A 22,834-nucleotide genomic window follows, 5' to 3' on the forward strand; every position below is an offset into this window, starting at 1 on the left:
ACAACTTCATAAATGTTATATTTTCACTTATCTTAATAACGTTGTATTATAACATCCTATAAAACAGTTTGAAGAAACATTATTTATTTAACTCTTTTACTGACATTTGCTGATTAGTATTTGTTTGCACCTAACATTTAACCTATATAATTTAGTCGTTGATGGCTACATTGATAGTAGGTGCGTTTGATAACACTGAGGTACTGAAACTTTCGGGTTACTTAATATTCTACATAATATTAAAACAAAAACTAATGTCATTTATAAATAAGCTAACATTAGATTTTGATATGTAACTGACATGACTGAGGTGGATCTGCACTTGTCATTAATCGTGTTCAAATGGAATGTTAAACTTCTTCCGACGGTAATAGCAAAAGCAAAGCGCTGCATGGCAGTTTTGAAATTTCCTTGCAGAGTAAAACACGACTTTGCATTATCATGATTAATATTTAATGTATTTCCTCCTATACAAGAGGATGAAATATTACATATTAAAATTGCGTAGAAAAAATAAACAATCGATATATATGCGAGAAGAAAACTGACACCAAATCTTAACATTATCAGGAAAAATAGAAAAATCGGAAAGTTTTTATCCAATAGCAAAATTAAAAGCGAAAACACATCAAACGAATGGAAACAATTGTCAGATTCCTGACGTAGGTCAAGCGCTATATGACACTCATAACAGACCATACAAGATTATCTGCACAAAACTTAAGTAATGTGGAAAGGAAAACAATACAGAACGGACGCCTTTGAACCGAGCTAGAGCCGACTATCAGAACATAGATTATATTTCTATCGAAGGGTTTGCGTCAACTTAAGTATGATGTTTAGATTCTCTTGATGAATAATCACTCGATAAAATAGTCGTTTGTTTTTGCTGTATTTTAGTCAGGTAGTATTTTCATTTTAGCGGCAGTTCTAACATTGCCATTTAGGCGGGAGCCATAAAACCAGGTCCAGCCCATTATTGTTTCATCAAATGTCTAGTAACAAGTCAGGAATATAGCAGAAGTGATTATCCACAGTCCGTTTTTATTAATATTTGCGTTTGCTTTTTTTGTAGTTAATTTTTTCTGTTGTTCCATTGGTTTCCTCTAATAACATTCACGGTACCATTTTTTCTGCACCAGATGCGCATTTCGACAATACATGTCTCTTCAGTGATGCTCGTGGCCAAAATATTTGAAATACAAAGTTTATATAAAAGATGCAGAGCTATAATCCAAAAGGTCCAAAAAGTATAGCAAAACGCGTGAAAGGAATCAGAGCTTTGCAAGAGATAGATACATTCCTTAATTTATAATAATTTTTAACAATTAGTAACAGCAAATTTTGATTACACAAACAATCCTTATTTTCACGCCAGTACCGTACTGGCTACTGGGCTGGTTATACACTCGGGGACTAACAGTCCACCAGCAGAGTCATAGACCCAGTGGTAGTAATAACATTAACGGTACCAATTTTTCTGCACCAGATCCGCATTTCGACAAAACATGTCTCTTCAGTGATGCTCGTGGCCAAAATATTTGAAATCCAAAGTTTATATAAAAGATGACAGTTTATATATAACACGTGATGTGTTTGTTTCTCTCGGTTGTAGATTGTTATCCGGATTTGTTTTTGTTTAATCGAATTATGACTATTGAAAAGTTGTATACTACTGTTGCCTTTATTTGTGGGTGAAACAAGATTTGTTAAATGATGGTTATAATATTCTAACGGAATAAAATACCGTATTTGCATTGAATAACATGTAAATGTACTGAAAATACCTACCCCAAAATTTGTTTCAATAGTAAAACACTTATATTTAAACCGTTCTTTTTCTTTTGATATTAAAGAGCGCTGAATAGTAACTGATGAATTCTTTTTTCTTTATCAATACGGTAAATGATGCAACTTTCACTTATCTAAATAACTTTGACTAATAACATGCTATTAAACAGTTTGAAAAAATTAGCAGTTAACATGATTTATTTTACTATTTTACTGACATTTCCTGGATACAACTTGTTTACACTGCAATTCTAATCATTATCAAAATGGAAACCTTTTTGAGTTCAGGTATGGAAACAAAATCTATAAATTTATCGAACTGAGTTAAAAAATATAGTAGCACATTTTACAAATTGAAAAACAATATCATACGTACATTACAATGACTATCTTTTGCTTTAAACTGTTTGGACTATTTCACAGTAAAAGAATGTCCTATTCATTTTGGTTGAAATTTGTAATTGATCAGAGTGTGTAATCAATAGGAGTCGTTTCGTTAAAGTCATATGAAACTACAAATTCAAAATTAAATGAAAATGTTTTATTTGCTTGAATAGTTAAGTTTTACCCTTGAATAAGTGATCGTGCACTCTTTTTCAAAAGAAAATCCTTTGTATTATCAAAATCATCATTAACGTACAGATACGAGTATTGACTCAAATATAAAAGATCAAATCTTGCATGCATTAGTTCAATAATTTCAATAACTTTAAAATTTCAAAAAACCTCGTTTCATGACTTAAGTCTTGAGGGTCATACCCCCAATATTTACTAGTATAAAGATTTTAGTGTGAAACGGTAATTTTGTTATCAATAATAATTCCAACAATTCTTGTCCACCAGTCTCAAGATTCGTGTTCTGCCAACAGTATTTGTAATGCTGTAACGGTTTTCGTCTGAAAGGATAACTGTCTTGATTGCTGATGTCGACAATTTTGACGATGTGTGGCTCACTGCAGTCGTTCAGGGCGATCACGTGTCGTGAGAATATGACATCTGAAAGGACAACGAAAACTCAGGTTACAAGAAATTGATCAACGCCGGACTTTATCATTACTGATTGATACCTTTCATGATAACTATAAGCATTTAGTAATGTTCTATTGCATTGTTTATTTGTATATTTCTCTGTCCTGAATGTTCTTCTATTTATTGTCATTTTAATGTAATATTTAACATTGCAAAAGCGCGAGGTTTGGCTAGCCACAAAACCAGGTTCAACTCACCATTTTTTCTTCGTCCTGTAGCAAGTCAGGAAAATGTCAGCTGTTATCTTATTTTTCGTTTCTCTGTGTGTTGCATTGTTGTTTTGTTTTTTGTAGCACTTCACTGTTTCTGTTATTTTGTTGTTTTCCTCTCATACTTGATGTGTTTCCCTCAGTTTTAGATTGTAACCCGGATTTGCTTTCTCTCAAACGATTTATGACTTTCGAACAGCGGTATAGTACTGTTGCCTTTATTGATCGCTGCTTAATGATGATTGTCTGACAGATTGTTTTTCGTAGAGGTGTCGTTTATATGTTCTTGTTTTTATATATAGGTTGTCAAGATATCCCAATAGCATGCGTGTGAATTCCGGCGAGGGAAGAACAAAAATGTGTTCCCACCAATCCACCATTTTCTACATTTGAAAATGCCTGTACGGAATATGACAGTTCTTGTCCATTCGTTTTTTATTTGTTTTGTTATTTGATTTTGCCATGTGATTATGGACTTTCCGAATTGATTTTCCTCTAAGTTCAGTATTTTTGTGATTTTTCTTTTGTTAACATCGTTTTGCTGATACTAAGAGTAATTATGAATATAATGCGTGTTTTCACCTTCATCGGTGATCCAAAAGATGGATCTGTCGTGGAGTTGTTACTTGATTATACATGTATATATGTCGTGTACAAGTTACTTGATTAGACATGTATATATGTCGTGTACAAGTTGCGATTTTGCACAGGTTATAACATGTACAGAACTATTGTACATGTTATAATGTGTACAAAGCAAAAAGACAAGTTATAACGTGTACAATAGTACCCCGTACATGTTATAACATGTACAAAATATTGCTTAAAATGGTTTTAACTGGTACAAAATTTTAAAATTAAGAAGTTTATATTATATATTATAACACATGTCATAAACCTCAATAATATTTTCATATTTTGTTGTATTGTTTATTCATGTTAGTGTGTCTTGTTCATTTTGATAAAATTAATTACCAGATTAATAGTTTTAATTATTATGCTTTATTTTTAAATACTTTTAAAACACACACGAAGTCAACACACACTCTTTTCAAAAGAGAGGATTATAATAGATTTAAAACATCAGCATGACATTCGACTCATACAATGATCTTATTAATCATAAACAAAAAATAATTTGATGCATAAGGTTTAAACCTGCATTGAGAGGCTCAAAATCAAAGAGTAGTTTCAATAATTCTTATTTTTTTGTTGATTAAGCGTGTTCCAATGAAAACCATTTTCTGTCTCTGGCTTTAATATAGTGTGCATTGGAGACCTTGCTGTAATTTTTGCATGTTGAAATTAAGGAGGGGGTATACTTCAAGACATTGTTCAGAAAAAAATGAGATGTACCAGTTTTCAACATGATAAAATCCATGATGTACCGTAATACACAAACAATGACCTGAAACTTTGTGATCCCAGTGCTCTTAAGAAAAAAAAACCATCTCAACTTTTGATTACTTTCTTTAAAATTCAATAAAACTCCAATGAATTCTGCTTTGTTTAAATTTATTTTCAAATTTGTACAAAATATTATTGAGAATAATGACAATCGTTATAATAATAGACACATATCTTTATTTTCAAATTTTGTACAAGTTAAAACCATTTTTAAGCAATATATTGTACACCTTATAACCTGTACGAGGTATTTTTGTACATGTTATAACTTCTATTTTTGCATTATACAAGTTATAACATGAACAACATTTTTGTACATGTTATAACCGGTGCAAAATCGCAACTTGTACACGACAGATATATCACCGCATTATGTATGAAATGGTAAAATACTTTGATTTAAAATTTCCTGTTTCCTTTATATGCACAAGTAATGATAATATTAAACTTATTCTAATTATATGCCCTCTTTGCAGTAAGCAAACGGAGGACCAAATGTGTTCCTCCCAGAGTAGTAGATTTAATAACGTTACAGCTCATAGCGAGCAAATAGAGCTCAAATTCTAAGAAAAATAAATTAAGAATTAATCATAATTAATGTCGTGACAATGGATAACTTATCGATATACTGAAAAACAAGACGAAGATATGCCAATGACCCTTAGTTGATTAAGGTTGTGGTTCGTCATTTGTGTTGGCTGTTTATGGGTTGCTAGCCATGTTCACCTGGTCATATTTGCATGTAGCGAGTTCTACCGCTAATTATACCGTTGTTATGTGGGGTTATACATCATCTAATTGTATACGGCCGCGATTGTCATCTCAATCTTCATTGTCTTAAAAGATTTCCACTATTGGTTTATGGGTTGTAGTTTTTGTATCGGAAAACAAAACTAAGGAGATGTTTACTAATACTATATAGTGGTTCGTGACTATATAAACAAAGGCCTTGACAATATAGGAATATATATATATATATATTAGTAAAAAAAAATATATGTAGGTTTTATTGCTGTCATCCAAAAATCACGGTCATGCGTTGACTAATTGGTTTTTAATACGGATGTCAAGAGATCTAAAATTTAATACTTGTTGTTAGTAATGTAGATTAAGGTTCAGATACAAATCTATGGTTGGACAAACGGTTCATGTACATAAAATTCAATTTTGCTATTATGGTTTCTTTTAATACAGTTTTACATTCTCATTAAAAATACCCCATCAGGATGGTCAGTATGAAGGAAATATTTAAAGATTATCGTTGATTATCTTAACGAAATTGACTTTCTCGCTTGAGCCGATATGGCGAAAGTGAGAAAAGCAATAGAGTTGAGTTGACTAATGATCGCTATATTACCTATGACGAATTTGTTAATTTCATTGACAACGGGCACGCGTGCCCTTAGTTTCTAGCGATTATTTTTCATATCACTCTACTGTGTTGAGAAAGGAAATTATCAGTCAGTAAGATCATTTTTTTTTTTGTAAAAATAGCGATAATGATGGATGCACATCAAGTCATAAAGTTCTAATCAAAGATGAGTCATCAGCATCACCACCGTCATATGAATCTGTGATGAACAATGCTGAAAATAAATGACTACCATTAAATGCTGTTTCCTAGCATATGCAATGGCATGGTTGTAATTTTCCTTGTCTACGACACGGTAGTCCGCATGGAAAAAGAGCACACAATTAGAGCAATCAAAGGATTTGAAAAAATTGAAAAAATTTCAAACTCCAATTGCTTTTAAAATTTGCTTCCAAAATGATGTATGTAAACTTGACAATTATTGTTATAATGGCTTCGAGAATCGTATACTAGTACTTGCAGATTTCTTTATTTCTGTTAAAATACGTTTAATTTTTAAGTAATCCACAAACCTCATAGTTTTTTTTATTTCACTGCCGTGTACACAAGGAAGCTAGCATTTCAACCACATTGCAAACTTTTAAGGCTTAGCCTGTTTGTGAGATTTTTAATTTGTAATATACTACATTTTGGAAGTTCAGCGACGATATGCTGCTACAAGTACAATATATATATATCTGACAGGCCATTTTTATATCTATTCAGTTCTAAAAGAGGGACGAACGATACCAAAGGGACAGTCAAACTCATAAATCTAAAACAAACTGACAACGCCATGGCTAAAAATGAAAAAGACAAACAGAAAAACAATAGTACACATGACACAACATAGAAAACTAATGAATAAACAACACGAACCCCACCAAAAACTAGGGGTTATCTCAGGTGCTCCGGAAGGGTAAGCAGATCCTGCTCCACATGTGGCACCCGTCGTGTTGCTTATGTGATTACAAATCCGGTAAATAGTCTAATTCGGTAGGTCACATTCATGAAAGGGAAGGGGATTGTAGTTACGACGTGAGGAACATATCTGATATCATTTGTGAAACGGTTATTCCATAACGGTCAACCAACTCGTGATGGCGTCCGTAAAATTTACGAAGGGATGATTTCAACTTCACCATTTGGAACTCTTGGTTTAATAGCTTCCTTGTGAGCAGTAACCCTCTATCAAGAAAATCATGATAGGAAATGCAAGCACGGGAATATCGTATCAATTGGGAGATATATACCCCGTATGCAGGTGCTGCTGGAATGTTGCTACTTAGAAATGGAAAGTTCACAATTGGAAAGCTGAAATCATCTCTTTTGTCGTAAAGTTTTGTTTTCAACCGACCCTCATTGTCAATTTCTAGATGTTAGTCAAGATATGAAGCCGAATTAACTGTATCTGTAGTATCCTTTATCTCCAATTCGATGGGATAGATGCGTTCCACATAGTCACCAAATTTTGAATTGTTTAGTGAAAGAACGTCATCTATATAGCGGAAAGTAGAGTTAAAGGATATTGCTAACTTCTTATCTTTCTTCCTAAGAAGTTCCTGCATGAAGTCAGCCTCATAATAATAAAGAAACAAGTCGGCAAGTAGAGGGGCACAGTTTGTTGCCATTGGGATATTCTAAGATATCATATGAAGTTATTCAGATATCGTATGCAGTTATTCAGATATCTTATGAAGTTATTCAGATATCATATTAAGTGTATTCAGAAATCTAGTATTCTTTATGTAATTGTTTTTTTTATACATTTTAAACCTTGACTTGCTGTTTCATTGACCTAACGGGGTATTCGATATACTGTTGGACGGAGGATTTTTATTTTGGATTGAATATTGTTTTCAGCTGTTGCTACGGATTCTTAATATATTTCGACGGATTTGTTTTTTCACTGCATATGTATACAATTTTTGCACCCCGAAAATCAACTAGTCATACATTTCCCGATCCTGATATATTGTAACAGTTATTCATATATGACAGCTTAAAATACAAAATATACCACAACTTTTATAAATTTATAGCTTCGGGATTTAATAAATGAATCTGTTGAAGGATAAAAGAAAAGCGTATTTTGTCAGTTAGTTTTCGTGAATAACTTATAAACTGCATGTAATTGTTTGCTATTTTGTATAAAATATAATCTACTGTCATTTGGCAAAGATATTTGTATGTACATATGATAAAAAGATTTCTTAAGAAATTGAACAATATACCCAAACCATGACCCCGATCTATTTACATAGTTAAATGACCTCCTTACCTTATGATCCTATTCACGGTCTCTTTATTTCAAATACCTGTGTTTGTATTGATCCCATAAACTGTACTCCCCAACATTGAAAAAAAAAAATGGCAAACAACATCGTCTGCGTTTTAGGAGTTTATCTTTTATCTTTGCTTGCAGGTAAGAAGAACACAATAGTCACAATTTGTTTGTTTTGACTACTTTTATTTCACTAACGGCAGTTGGTATCAAGGTACGCATTTCGTAATATGTTTACATTTTTATATGTTACAGTTCTCTTGCACGTATCGGTCCATCCGTAATAATTAAAATAAATCAGTTTTTGTTGTACTATATTGACAACAACAACAAAAAAAGGTTTTAAGGGTTTAAATCAATCGGTAAAGGCAATACTTACTGCAAACCTTGTCACGGTTTATATACGGGTATGGCAATAAGGTTTCATTGAGGTAAATTGTTTTTGAAAATTCTTGAAATAAGCCAACATACAAACAAGCAAGCAATTACGTATTTGCCAAACAAGGCACCCGGAAAGAGAGAAATAATCAAATCATAATTATAAAATATAATAAAAGAAATAAAAATACATTATACACAGTATCATATGATTAGTCTGATTTATTTGAACTTCACTAACTTTTGAAGTAAATGAAATAAGTAAGTAAGTAAGCATGCATGGTAAGGATAACAAAGATATTATGACCCACTGTGTATTACCCCGGTCACTTCACTTGACACCACACTTGTATCTTAACCGACTGTTATATTAAATAACTGCTCCCATAAAAGTGTAAAAATAACATTTATCAATAATATATATGTATTTGCCATTTTTAAAAAACGTGCCTTCTTTTTCTTTAAACAAAATAGACAAATTGTCAATGATGTATGTAGAACTACATTAGCAGCGAAAAAATGTTTTATATAAAATTGAACCTTTGATAACAAACTGTTAACTCTTTTGTATAGTATGATGAGTCAAGCAGATATTGCGCAAATTTTGGTAAAACTGTTTCAAGGTCACGGAAATGGGTATTTGTAACTGAAATAAAATTCGTTGAAGAAATCGTCAATTTGCTAATGACATCTTTTTATTCTATAATAAATACACTTTTTTAAGTGTTCCACGTGTATTCCGTTTCACCATATTATAAGTTGTATATTCCTAGGAAAACAATTATCCGTATTATCCAGTCTTTAGTCTATTAATGAGTAAACTTAATTGTCATATTACATAAAATATATGTAATGTTGGTCACTGGACGGTGGTGGATTGTTTTTATTCGAAAATAGCATGAATAAAAGAAGGAAATTAATAAAAATATTTAATAAATATTTAAATTGTATTGCAACTGCGTTTCGAAAATACTTATAGCTGTTTTTTAAAATAATTTTAAAAACATTATTTTGTTGTTGTTTAACATGAATATAAAACTAACATGTCATGTGCTTACACATAGCTTGGTGGTTGGATATTGATCATGTGTTTATATCATGTTGTATTTACAACATTAGAAAACGATTTAAATCTTATTTTGGCTGTTCAAAAGATCAACTGAACCCGGATGTAATTTCACACACAGTTTAATCATATTCATCTACATTTAAATCACGGTTAAAATTCTTTCGATAATAAACAAGGGTGTGCTGCAAAAATAACAACATTGGGGTGTTAGAGGACAAAAGGTTAATGTAATTGCACGATAAAGTTCTTTTGACCTTTTGTGGATAAAAAATGTCTGCCATAACACATCCTGCGTATTTTTTAAGGGTATCATAAAAATAATATTTAGATTTTTTTATACCATAAATTATATTATTTTGACATATTATGCAGAAATACATTGCTCATGTCATTCTGATGATATAAACATTGGTATTTTAAAATCATAAAAACAAATAATCTTGTTTTTATTATATTAAAATACCCGATGTTTTTTTATCATCCGAATGACATGAAAATGGCACGGGTAATCTTATAGTTCGTTTCTGTGTGTGTTGCATTGTCGTTTTGGTATTTTGTTGCACTTCAGTGTTTCAGCAGTAAAATAAAAATAAAAAAAAATACTACAAATGTCATGCGACAGAATCGCTTTTCTGGATTTATCGTCCTACGGTAAAGTGAATAGTTGCGAAAGGTAGAACTGTAGAATTAATATCCTGGTCTCTGTTTTCAATTTGAAATGATTACATGATTTTCAGTCAGTCAGGAGTCTACTTCGTCATAATTATCTCCCCATTACGCCAGTTCATTTTCACAATCGTAGAAATGGAAGCCGTTGTTGGGATGACGCGCTACCAATTTTGCTCATGGAAACCGATAAATTTATCCACATTGCACCATTTACGGTCCTTATATGTCAGTTGTATTTTAAAAGACAAATGTATCAACTAGCTAATGAGCATCAGTTAATGATCTTGTCTGCATTGATTCAATTTTAAACTATTGTCTGATCGGTTGTCAGGTGGAATTTTCGAAAATTCATAAACATTTAAAAAAAAATTCTAATTAAAAATTTCGTGGAAGGGCAGACTAGATTTTTTTTAGTGTATAAAGACTATAAACCCTAGTTTTCACACACAATTTTTTTTATTTTTTCAAAGATATGCATTTTCATCATCCAACTTGAAAGACTGTCGTCAAGTACTTTCAGTAAAAAAATAGCTATTCGAACACACCTTCTCTGTTTTTGTGACTCATTAGATCAGTTGGAAGGCAAACGCCTGAATCTGACAGATAGAGGTCAATTTGTCGACAAAAAAAGAACCCGTATGTAAAATGTTTACGCCCACAAACAGCGCCACCTATAATTTTTTCTACGGCATCTTTGAGAACGATGTCACATTCTGTAGTAAATTAAAACATTAAATTAACTAAAACATAGAAAAGTAAGTGTAAAACACAAATTGAAAGATATATTTGCAGATGACTGTTTACGCATGATACGCTGGCAATGTGGGCAATGTCCTTTAATCCAAGACTGAAAATTAGTTTGTTTCCTACGTCAAGATGGCGGATTTCAATGTTTACATTTTTTCACCTATTTATAATCTGACACAAATTCGTATCCAATCATTTATTAGGAATTTTATTATTGATCTTTGAAGATCATCCAGTCACATTTGCCGTTAGAAAGTGGCTACACGTTACCAGCCGTCGTTACAAAGTAGCCATGTGTTTTGTGGGGATACCTTGGGAATGTTGTGTATTCAAAAGTTACGGTAAAAATCAATGTTATCTTCCTTATATTTCCATGCATACACAATTTATAACAGCAAATCCATTCTTAACAGACCCCATAAGGTAAACGGACATATTTAACTGTCTGCTTGAGCAAAAATTCGTGTAAATAAGCCTGATGGGTCGTTTTGAATTCAAGCACAGCAGACAAACACGTGGTAGATTGTTTATGTTTGACAGTTTGTTTACCTGAATTGCACGTTGATGTTACTATATACTTACCAATAACCTTTATCGTGTTATACTTTCAAGAGTTATATAATACATCTTACCCAGGAAATACGTCTAGGTAGGTGCAGGGACTTCCTTTACTTGGTCCTTAACTGGTGAGGGTGTAATGATACATTACAGCATTTTTTGCATTTGATATATTTCATGTACATGTACATTTTATGTACACAAAGAACAATAAAGTAAATGAACGTACATGGGTTTAATTCCCACCCTAGGTATACATTTTGACTCTCATAACAGGTTGGAACAAATAGAGCAGATAGCAATTGACAATAATGTAATGCTAAAATGATAATTGATAGGGTTAAATCATCAACATCATTTTTTCTAGTATACAGCAGCTCCTCTAAGGATTGGTAAGGGCATACTTTACTAAAAGTCCAGTGGCTAAGTCCTGTCTCTTTTGCCTCTGATATTTACTTATTTATATTATAATTTCTAATATTCTCTTGTGCATGTAGTAAGGCAAAAGCTATTGTTACTCTTATTTTCCTCATTTGCCTTAAAACAATGGAATGTATTGATTGTTGATGTATGTAAAGTGACTTGTAATTTAACTGTCACTGCTAACAGAGACTTGGACTCTGGTGACAAGTTTCCAGAATGTTATCTCATTGGCAACTATACCATAAATGTCAGTTTCCCCTTTATAAGTTTTATGAAAAGAATTTAATGATAATATAATAATAAGTTGTAAAAAAATTGAAAAGTTAAGCACAAGTGCCAAATCTAATTGGCTTTTCATTCAAGAAAACCTAGAGGCATTGAAAAGTGTTGAAAAATAAATGTTTTGAACTCAGAAAACTATCAATATATAGAGTACAGATATTGTTTTAATTGGGCCTTTGGGAATATTTGGCTGTTAATTGAAGATATAATTGTTATATGCCTTTTCAAATATATGTGTGGCTCTGATCTGGCTGTGGTTTAAAATCTAAGAATGGAGTTGGTTATCTCCATATTTATCTGATTAATATCAACATCATTGTTCCATTATATATATACATATATGTAAATCATTGTAATACATGTACATTACTTTGCTCTTCATATGCCCTTTAATTGGAATAAAATATCTTGTCTTATACCACATTTCTTTATTCTAGTACTGACAGGTTAACTTTTAAAAGCATTTTAAGTAAGTGAGTGGATGACAAGCTTAGTCAATGATTGTAAATCCAGATAATATCATGATTTTTTTTATATAGTGAATAATGTTATTAAACTAGTTATCTCAATTAAAAGAACTGACATTCTGCTTTGAATTTATTTCTGATATCAGAATAATAAATTTCTTTTTGTTGTCCTTTTTCAAAAAAATTCTGAACATACTGTATTTAAATCAGTTTTGTTTTTGTCTGAGACTACTATAACTTGGGAGGTGACCACAATCTCTATGTTATACATTGAAGTAGTCTCAGATTTTTGTAGTCCATTTGACTATGCATTTTAGAGCAGGTAAATGTGAATTTGGATTAAATTTGAAGTTGATTCAGTATATCTAATGACATAATACCACTATTTTATTTCAACAAAGCATTTTCAAATTTTATTTACTGGTCAGCTTAGGTTATTATCCAATCAATAATTTAATTGAAAGGACTTAACAGTTGGTTGCAGGACTTTTGAATTCAAATATAAGAAAGAAGAAAAAATATAAAGCAAAACTTGAAATATTACATATAATAGGATTTATGATAACTGCAGGATATCAGATTGCAATACAGCTTTTGTTCAGTTATCTTTGTGTTGATTATTATGTTTTAAATCCCTTTCTGGTTCTTTGGATGTTCAGATTTTTTTTCTCTTGATTAAGGCAAGCAACAGAACTTGTACAACTTATGTAGTTTCTTATCTCAGGGTGAATCCAGAAAATTTTAAACATAAGTGGTGGTATTCTCAACCAAGGATAAAAAGGATGGTTCCAATTATATGCATGATCCCATTCAAATGCATTAATCTTCCATAACAAAAGGAGGTTCCAATCACCAGACTCTCTGAGATCTGCAATTGTATCTTAAAGCAGCTATAATAAAACAAAAATTGTGCATGTACTTCTGGCTACTGCAGATTGATTTTATTTTCAATCTATGGTAATGGTCACAATTTTGAAGACTATATTTCCTTTTTTTTCCATATTTTTGTTTAAATGTAATCTTCTGCTTCTGCTTCTATTGTAACACAGGTTCTTTTGACAAATGACTGATAAACCCATCTTGTATCCTTCTATCTACCAAAAAGGTGTTTGAGAATATATATATACAATATAAAGTTCAAGTTTCAGAGAAAAAGTCAGTCTGTTATAAAATGTAGGTAATTGTCTTCTTTGGAAGTGTTCAACAACCTGTAAGAACTTGAAAAAAATGTCATATTCAACCTTTCCATGACTATTTTAATGTTACAACAGTAGAGGAACATGGAATATTGAAAGGTATTCAAGAACTCTTCGAAATAGATCTGCAATCATTAATTTTACTCAAATTTACTGTTGTGAACTTGCAATATCCTACGATGCGCGTACCGAGTTATCTCCCTTTGAACTCCGCTTCGCCACGAATAAACTGACACAATTGCGTATCCGGGGTTTTTGTGATCTGATATTGTTAAATTAGAAGCAAAAAACGGTTTTACTTCATATTTTATACCCCTCAACACGTTACCAAACCTATTTAAGGATTTATTAATGATTTTCCGTGGACCTACGCAAATTTTCAGAAAAAAAGTTTCACTTCACTCGTGAATTTATAACATTTTAACAATACTTTTTTATTATAATTATATAAAATAAGAAAGCTTATTCAATCTAGAATTGAACACTTTGGTTTTTATTAATGTACGAGTACAAATAAGACGATACGAGTCCAAAAACCACGAGGCATGCACGTTTACCAAAAAATCGTAAACTCTGACCTTTTATCACGTGACCAATGTCTTGAACTTAGAAGCCATTAAATCGTTTGCCGTTCAACTGGATAGGTATTTCACTTGACCCATATATTTCAACTTTTAGTACTGTTATTTTTTTTGTGTTATAAAGTCAATCTGTAGCTTTGATATATAAAAATAATAAAATCTGAAGCGAGACGATGTATGAAATAATCTTACTTTGTACGATATCAATACAAAATATTCAACTCAAACACGCCCTAACATAAAAAGGTGCACTCGATTTTCTCTTTTCGATATAATTGTTACCCGTTTTTTGGAATTTTTTTTGAGTCACACAGTAGAAGGGCAGACACGAAAATTTTTGAACTAATAGATTGATATGTTTTCCGTCCGTGGTATTTTTTTCAAAAAAATCGGAGGTTATGCATTTTCTTCATCCAACTTGAAAGATACCCATGTCGTCGACTTGAAATCTAATTGTTTTGCTTAACTATGTACTAGATAAATTAAAAACTTATGCAAATGGTGTTTTTAAAATAAAACACCTCGTAATTGAGAAGAATATTGTAATTTTGTTTGTTTTTATTAACTTTTAAAATTTTTGTCACTATAGTAAACAATACAGTACACATTTATCGCCTTCTCTAACAAAGAGCTTCGATTCTTTTGTTCTATTTCAACCGGGTTTCCGACTGCAGTTGGATAGTAAAATGCGAAAAACTCAATCACGAGGTTTATGATTTAAAAGTACGGTCTTAACACGGTGCTAACTCACACCGAACAGTTAGCTATAAAGGTTACCAAGATTACAAGTGTAAACCATTCAAACAGGTAAACCAACGGTCTAATCTATATAAAAAACGAGAAACGAGAAACACTTATGAACAACATCAACAAACGATAACTACTGAACTCCTGACTTAAGACAGGTGCAACCAATTGCACATCTCTTTTTTCTTTTTATTTGCTGTCTATAGTATGAATATTAAATAAAAGCACATATTATTAATATATATTCTTTTCTTCAGAAACAGTGAATGGAGGGTCTTACTGTTATTACTATATCGATAGCTATGCTCGCTATGATGGAAGTTACTGTACTAATGGTTGCTGCAGTTACACTTCATACAATCCGTGTTGTTCAGACTATGATAACTATCGAGACAGTGATTACGATTTTTATTATAGTTCCACAGTGTAAGTGCAAGTAATTATAAGTTCAAAGCCTCTTGTGGAATGTAAAAAATCATAAAATGAGTTTCATAATTGGAGTGTTGTTAATTAAATTTCAAGTAACTATAGCAAGGTCTTCATCGAAAAAGCAGTCTACGTGTATGTATGCTGTATCCACTGAAACTATAGTAAAACTTCATTTATATAATATAATGTTATTTATTTGACACAGTTCGATTTAAAGAAGTTTTCATTTTACATCAAAAATATCTCTTTAAACGTCCATGTGTTTTTTTTTTGTTATTTTTTTTGTATAGAAGTCTTATATAATTTGAAGAGAAAAGGAATCATCCCTATGCAATCGGAAATCACAGCCGGGGTGAAAGGGCGCGGACACTTTTGCCGTGAATAAAGAGGTCGATTTTTTGTAATGATGATTTTTTTTCAGCTCTTTGTCAGCAACAATGCTTTAATCATATTTGAAAACATTCTTTCTTAAAATATATATAGATTCGTATCATCAACTCGTTGTATCGATCATTAAAGCTAATTGACGAATTAAGAGAGTTTTTGTTCATAAGATATAGATAGCTAAGTGTTTGATACAATCATATTGTTAATGAGCATGTCTGGTTCAGTTGTATTTTGAATTTAGTGTTTTGTGTTTTAGTGGCGTTCTTTTAGTTAAAACAATATTTTATTTCAAAAGTGCACGAAATACAAATATACAATAGAAATACTGGGATTCGGAAACAAGAAAAACTCATATAAATCCGTCTCCCTTGTGGCGTTCTCTTGCTAGAGAAACATGCAGATGTTTGGCTATGCGGGATCTATCATGCATTAATGTTTCCGTTTGACCGTTTAAAAGTGCATTTGTATAAATATACCCTTTATTCATGTTCATGAGCCTTTAAAACCCTTCTCGTCAATTGCATGTCATTTAAAATGTATAGATAAACTCATCATAGATACCAGGACTAAATTTTGTATATACGCCAGACGCGCGTTTCATCTACAAAAGACTCATCACTGACGCTCGAATCCAAAAAAGTTAAAACGGCCAAATAAGGTACGAAGTTAAAGAGCATTGAGGACCAACATTCCTAAAAGTTTTGCCAATCACAGCTAAGGTAATCTAAGCATGAGGTAAAAAAGCCTTAGTATTTCAAAAATTCAAAATTTTGTAAACAGTTAATTTATAAATATAACCATATCAATGGTAATTCATGTCAGCACAAAAGTACTGACTACTGGGCTGGTGATACCCTCGGAGAAATAAATCTCCACCAGCAGTTGCATCGACCCAGTGGTTGTAAATAAACTCATCATAGATACCAGGACTAAATTTTGTATATACGCCAGACGCGCGTTTCGTGTACAAAAGACTCACCAGTGACGCTCGAATCCAAAAAAGTTAAAAAGGCCAAATGACGTACGAAGTTGAAGAGCATTGAGGACCAAAAGTTCCTAAGGTAATCTATGCCCGAGGTAGAAAAGCCTTAGTATTTCAAAAGTTCAAAATATTGTAAACAGTTAATTTATAAATATAACCATATCAATGATAATTCATGTCAGCACAAAAGTACTGACTACTAGGCTGGTGATACGCTCGGGGAAATAAATAAACACAGGCATCATAACAAAACTATCAGTGTGAAAGATTGTCTGACTTTAACTTAGTGTTGATAATTTTCAGTAAGATGTATACAAACAAAACCCCAACTTACCATAGATTGTATATTTTTGGTTTGGTTAAATACAGATTTATTCAATTTAACAAGGAACTCCAGTCTGATTGGCAAGTTTCAGTGTGCTATGAATATTATCACCCATATCAAATCCAACAATACAGTAATAAGTTAATTAAACAACCTAAGGTAATGTTATTATCTCTATAAAGAAAAGAACCATAGGTGCATGTCAAAAGCCGGAATATGGTTTCTTTGATACGAGAGTAAGTTCTTACAAACAATGCGAGTAACACCAAGAAAGTATGTGTAAAAATAGAATTGAAAAGCACAAGGATGTTAAACTTTAACCCTTTTGCATTTTTGTTTTTATAGATCTGGAGGAGCGATCGCGGGCATTGTGATTGGCTGTCTCGTCGGAATGGGCGTGTTTATAACTGTGTGTGTAGTTTGTGTGTGTAATGCAAACCGCAGAAGTACTGCATATGGAGGACAAGTGGTAACTAATCCCGGCGCAACGGTGTCGTACATCAGTACGTCAAATGGGACAGTCGCGCGTAAGTTATAAAAACATTTTCGTTTCCGTTTCCTGTGAAGGCATAATTACATGTATGATAAAATGACTTTGATGAGCTATTTTCAAACGAGTTAAGACAAGTCTCGTAAATACAAGTACTTGTTATGAAAACGTTCTGCAATACAACCATTCTATCTTGAAAAAAGATAAATTTAAACACTCCCTTTTGGAGATAATTTTAACAAACAGGGAACAGCAGGAGAATTTTGCTTTTCTCAAACAACATCACACATGTATTTACTGTCCATTTCTCATACAAAATCACACATGTATTTACTGGCCATTACTCATACAACATCACATATGTATTTACTGACTATAATGTCATCACTCATACAACATTACACATGCATAAAGTGACCATTAATCATGCAGCCTTACACATGAATAACCTGACAATTAAGCAAGAAACATAACACATGTAGAAACTAACCATTTCTCATACAGCATTACACATGTAGAATAGTTTAAGGTACCGTGATTATAATTAAATACGCTAGACGCGCGTTTCGTCTACATAAGACTCATCAGTGACGCTCAGATTAAAATTGTTATAAAGCCAAATAAGTACAAAGTTTAAGAGCATTGAGGATCCCAAATTTCAAAAATGTTGTGCCAAATAGGGCTAAGGTAATCTGACCATAATTCATACAACATGACACTTGTATACACGGACCATTAGGAATACAAAATTACACATAAAGAAACTGATCATTACTCATAAAACATTATATATATATATATAAACTGACCATTACTCATACACCATAACACATGTATAAACTGACCAATCTTGATATCTATATCACTAACGGAAGGCTGAATACTAAAATTTATGATAAAAGAGATGATTTTTCATTTCCTATCGTTAATTATCCACTTTTAGATGGTGACGTTCCCTTGTCACCATCTTACGGTGTTTATATATCTCAACTTGTGCGATTCGCTCGAGTATGTAACAATGTTTTAGATTTTAACGAGAGAAATTTATGTATTACTGAAAAAATATTACACCAGGATTTTCGATATCACAAACTAGTCAAAACATTTACTAAATTTTATCATCGGTATAAGGACATCATTCGTAAATATAGCTCAACATGCAGACTTCTTATACGTTCAGGTATTTCACATCCATTTTTTTATGGAAATATTCTTAATAAAGCACAAAGGTGTCAGTATTCACCTCAAACACTAACAAAACCTTTGAATAGACTTATTAAGAAGGGATATAGTTACGATACTGTTGTCAGGTCATTAAAGATTGCATATTTTGGCGTTAATATTGATTCCCTTATAGGGTCTTTGCATCGGAACTAAACACATTTATTCAAAAACCAGTTGTTGGCATGACACGGGTTATGTTCTACTCATATATGTTATGATGGTATGATACTAAACCCCTAACGGGAAGGATTGTGCCTGATATTCATATGATGAAATCATAATCTTTCAGTCAATTTAATTGAAGTCTGGAGCTGGCATGTCAGTTAACTGCTATTAGTCTGTTGTTATTTATATATTATTGTCATTTTGTTTATTTTCTTTGGTTACATCTTCTGACATCAGACTCGGACTTCTCTTGAACTGAATTTTAATGTGCGTATTGTTATGCGATCACTTTTCTACATTGGCTAGAGGTATAGGGGAGGGTTGAGATCTCACAAACATGTTTAACCCCGCCGCATTTTTGCGCCTGTTCCAAGTCAGGAGCCTCTGGCCTTTGTTAGTCTTGAATTATTTTGATTTTAGTTTCTTGTGTACAATTTGGAAATTATTATGGCGTTCATTATCACTGAACTAGTATAAATTTGTTTAGGGGCCAGCTGAAGGACGCCTCCGGGTTCCGGATTTTCTCGCTACATTGAAGACCTGTTGGTGACCTTCTGCTGTTATTTTTTTCTATGGTCGGGGTTGTTGTCTCTTTGGCACATTTCCATTCTCAATTTCATTACTCATACAATAGTATACATGTATAAACTGACTATTACTCGTACAAGATTACACATGACGATGAACTGGCGATTATAAATATAACATTACACATGTACAAACTGACCATTACTCATACACCATAACACATGTATAAACTGACCATTACTCATACAACATTATACATGTATAAACTGACCATTACTCATACAAGATTACACATGTCGATAAACTGGTGATTATAAATATAACATTACACATGTACAAACTGACCATTACTCATACACCATAACACATGTATAAACTGACCAGTACTCATACAACAGTATACATGTATAAACTGACTATTACTCATACAAGATTACACATGACGATAAACTGGCGATTATAAATATAACATTACACATGTACAAACTGAACATTACTCACACCATAACACATGTACAAACTGACCATCATTCATACAACATTATGCATGTATAAACTGACTGTCACGCATAAAAGATTACACATGACGATAAACTGGCAACTATAAATATGACATTACACATGTACAAACTGACCATTACTCATACACCATAACACATGTATAAACTTACCATTACTTATACAACATTATACATGTATACACTGACCATTACTCATACAACATTACACATGTATACACTGATTTTTACATATACAATATTACACATGTATAAACTGAACATTACTCATAACACATAACATAGTATAACCTGACCATTAGGCATACAACATTACATAAAATTGAGAATGGAAATAGGAAATGTGTCAAAGAGACAACAACCGGACAAAAGAGCAGACAACAGCCGAAGTCCACCAACATTACTCATGTATAAACTGTCCATTCGGTATAAAACTCAACACAAGTCACGTGATGATAAACTGACAATTACGCATACAACACAACAAATGTAAGCCTCTGGACTTTGTTTGTCTTGTATTAATTTTAATTATAGTTTCTTGTGTATAATTTAAGTTTAGTATTGCGTTCATTATCACTGAACTAGTATATATATTTGTTTAGGGGCCAGCTGAATGACGCTTCCGGGTGCGATAATTTCTCGCTGCATTGAAGACCTATTGATTACCTTCTGCTGTTGTCTTTTCCATGGTCGGGTTGTTGTTTCTTTGACACGTTCCCAATTTACATTCTCAATTTTACTTAATAAATAGTTATCAAATAGGTTTCAACTAAAGTCACTGTTGAATAAAAGACGACAACTTATGAACTAATTTCTAAATGTCGATTTCTTTACAGATGTACAGCCAAATGGACAGCCTTATGGTCAGCCTTATACACAGCCTTATACACAGCCTTACGGAGGCCAAGTCAATGGTGATTTTGCAGTTGGTCAAACTACGCCAGCATATAGCAAAGGAAATAATTCAGCCCCACCCCCTTCATATACAAGTGTTGTGAATGATTCTGGACATCAGACAACATCAAATGTACAATCACCATATCCTACGCAATCTGACCAGACAACTACACATTATTCGGATTTGACGCCACATACAGATAGCAGTGAACATCATTACAGCACGATAACTGAAAGTAACACGCCATCCGCACCAAGTGCTGAATATACATACTGATGTTTCATTTCAATTAGTACCGCTTATGTGATTAAATCATATCTACAGATGAACATCATAAAAAGAAAATCTTTAATGAAAAATGATTAAACTTACTCTATGAATTCCTGAATTTTTAATATATATGGTACCTTTGATAACTATTATTACCCTAATTATGCTCTAAAAGGTTTCATGTAACCGAATTATGACTTCTTTTTATAATTGAATAGAACTTTCATATAACTTCATACAACTTGGACAATGTACATGTTTATCTTTTAGAGAATTAAATAAGGAAAAAATGCTGTGTTTAAATCGACTTGGTATAGTTTTTTTCATGTTCTAGTTCAAGTCCGTGTTTACCAGCATTATGAATCTCATATCCTTCTTTTAATCGGATCTCTTCGAGGTCAACGATGTTAATCACTTATATTTTATTCTCATGTAATTGATTTTAAAAGTTCAGAACATATCATCAGGTATCATACTCGGTGTTATCATGTTTTATTGTAAAAAACGTGAATTGTTTGCTGAGAAATGATAGTATCTTCGAGGATAATGCTGGTAAAATGTACGCAAAATAATACATAAAATAGACATTTGTCATATATATAATTAACAAATACCTACAAATTCGCCTTTTCGTAATCTAAAGGACTATGGGTATCTCCATTGTTTGTACACCAAAATGAAAAGGACGTTGCGTCATTGGTTCTATTTCCAATGTTTGGAACTTTTTAAACCAATGAATCACAATGTTTTGGTTTACGCTTTTGAAAATATTACCAAGAATGCATTAGATTCTGAAACAGTAGATTATACCATATGGAAATTGTTACATGTAACATTATTTTCGACAGCTAAATATTTTTTTCAATCTCCTGAACCCAAAATATTTTTTCATAGAAGTAAGCATGAGATTGATTAGAAAGAAAAACTTTGCTAAGATTAAAATGAAAGATTATTTACTAGAAAGGGTCTACTTTTGTCAAATATTTAGGTTTGCATGTTAAAAATGGGATATTTTTTTAATTTATAAAAGGGAAGACTAAAAAAGACGAAGGGAACAACTCATAAAAAATGAAACAAATATTCCTTGTCATCTGGCCAGATTTATACATTGTAACATATTTCATTGAAAATAATTGTAAAGAATAATTGAAATATTGAGAATATATCGGTCATAAAATGTTGTTAATTATAATTATTGATAATTGGAGTAGAATATTAAAAGAAAATTCTGTATGATTTTAGAATCGATGATGTGATACAGTTCATGGCATTAGTATTTATTCTTAAAAATGTATGCTTTTGTAAAGTGAGTTTGGGCAAAAGAGTTTTTCAAAAAATTTGTATTTGTGTATATCATTATTTTATTTTGTTATATTTTTATATGTGTATGTTATCATAAATCAAGTTATAAAAAATGAACAGTTATGTAA

The 22,834-nt window shown here is 32.0% G+C and overlaps 1 protein-coding gene and 1 long non-coding RNA gene across 2 annotated transcripts; one reads left to right on the forward strand and one right to left on the reverse strand.

Moving 5' to 3' along the window:
- Positions 1 to 1,971: 1,971 nt before the first annotated feature.
- LOC143066081 (uncharacterized) lies at positions 1,972 to 8,195 on the reverse strand. The gene is made up of 2 exons (XR_012975521.1): positions 8,069 to 8,195; positions 1,972 to 2,787 (listed from the first exon to the last, which is right to left on the reverse strand). It is a non-coding gene; the product is annotated as an uncharacterized LOC143066081 (long non-coding RNA).
- On the forward strand, positions 8,076 to 22,834 carry LOC143066064 (uncharacterized). The gene is made up of 4 exons (XM_076239201.1): positions 8,076 to 8,212; positions 15,446 to 15,614; positions 17,657 to 17,838; positions 21,073 to 22,834. The coding sequence occupies exons 1-4, from the start codon at positions 8,158 to 8,160 to the stop codon at positions 21,408 to 21,410; spliced, it is 744 nt and encodes a 247-aa protein (XP_076095316.1). The 5' UTR covers positions 8,076 to 8,157; the 3' UTR covers positions 21,411 to 22,834.

Source organism: Mytilus galloprovincialis, chromosome 1 (assembly GCF_965363235.1).
Source record: "Mytilus galloprovincialis chromosome 1, xbMytGall1.hap1.1, whole genome shotgun sequence".
NCBI classification, from domain to species: Eukaryota; Metazoa; Mollusca; class Bivalvia; order Mytilida; family Mytilidae; genus Mytilus; species Mytilus galloprovincialis.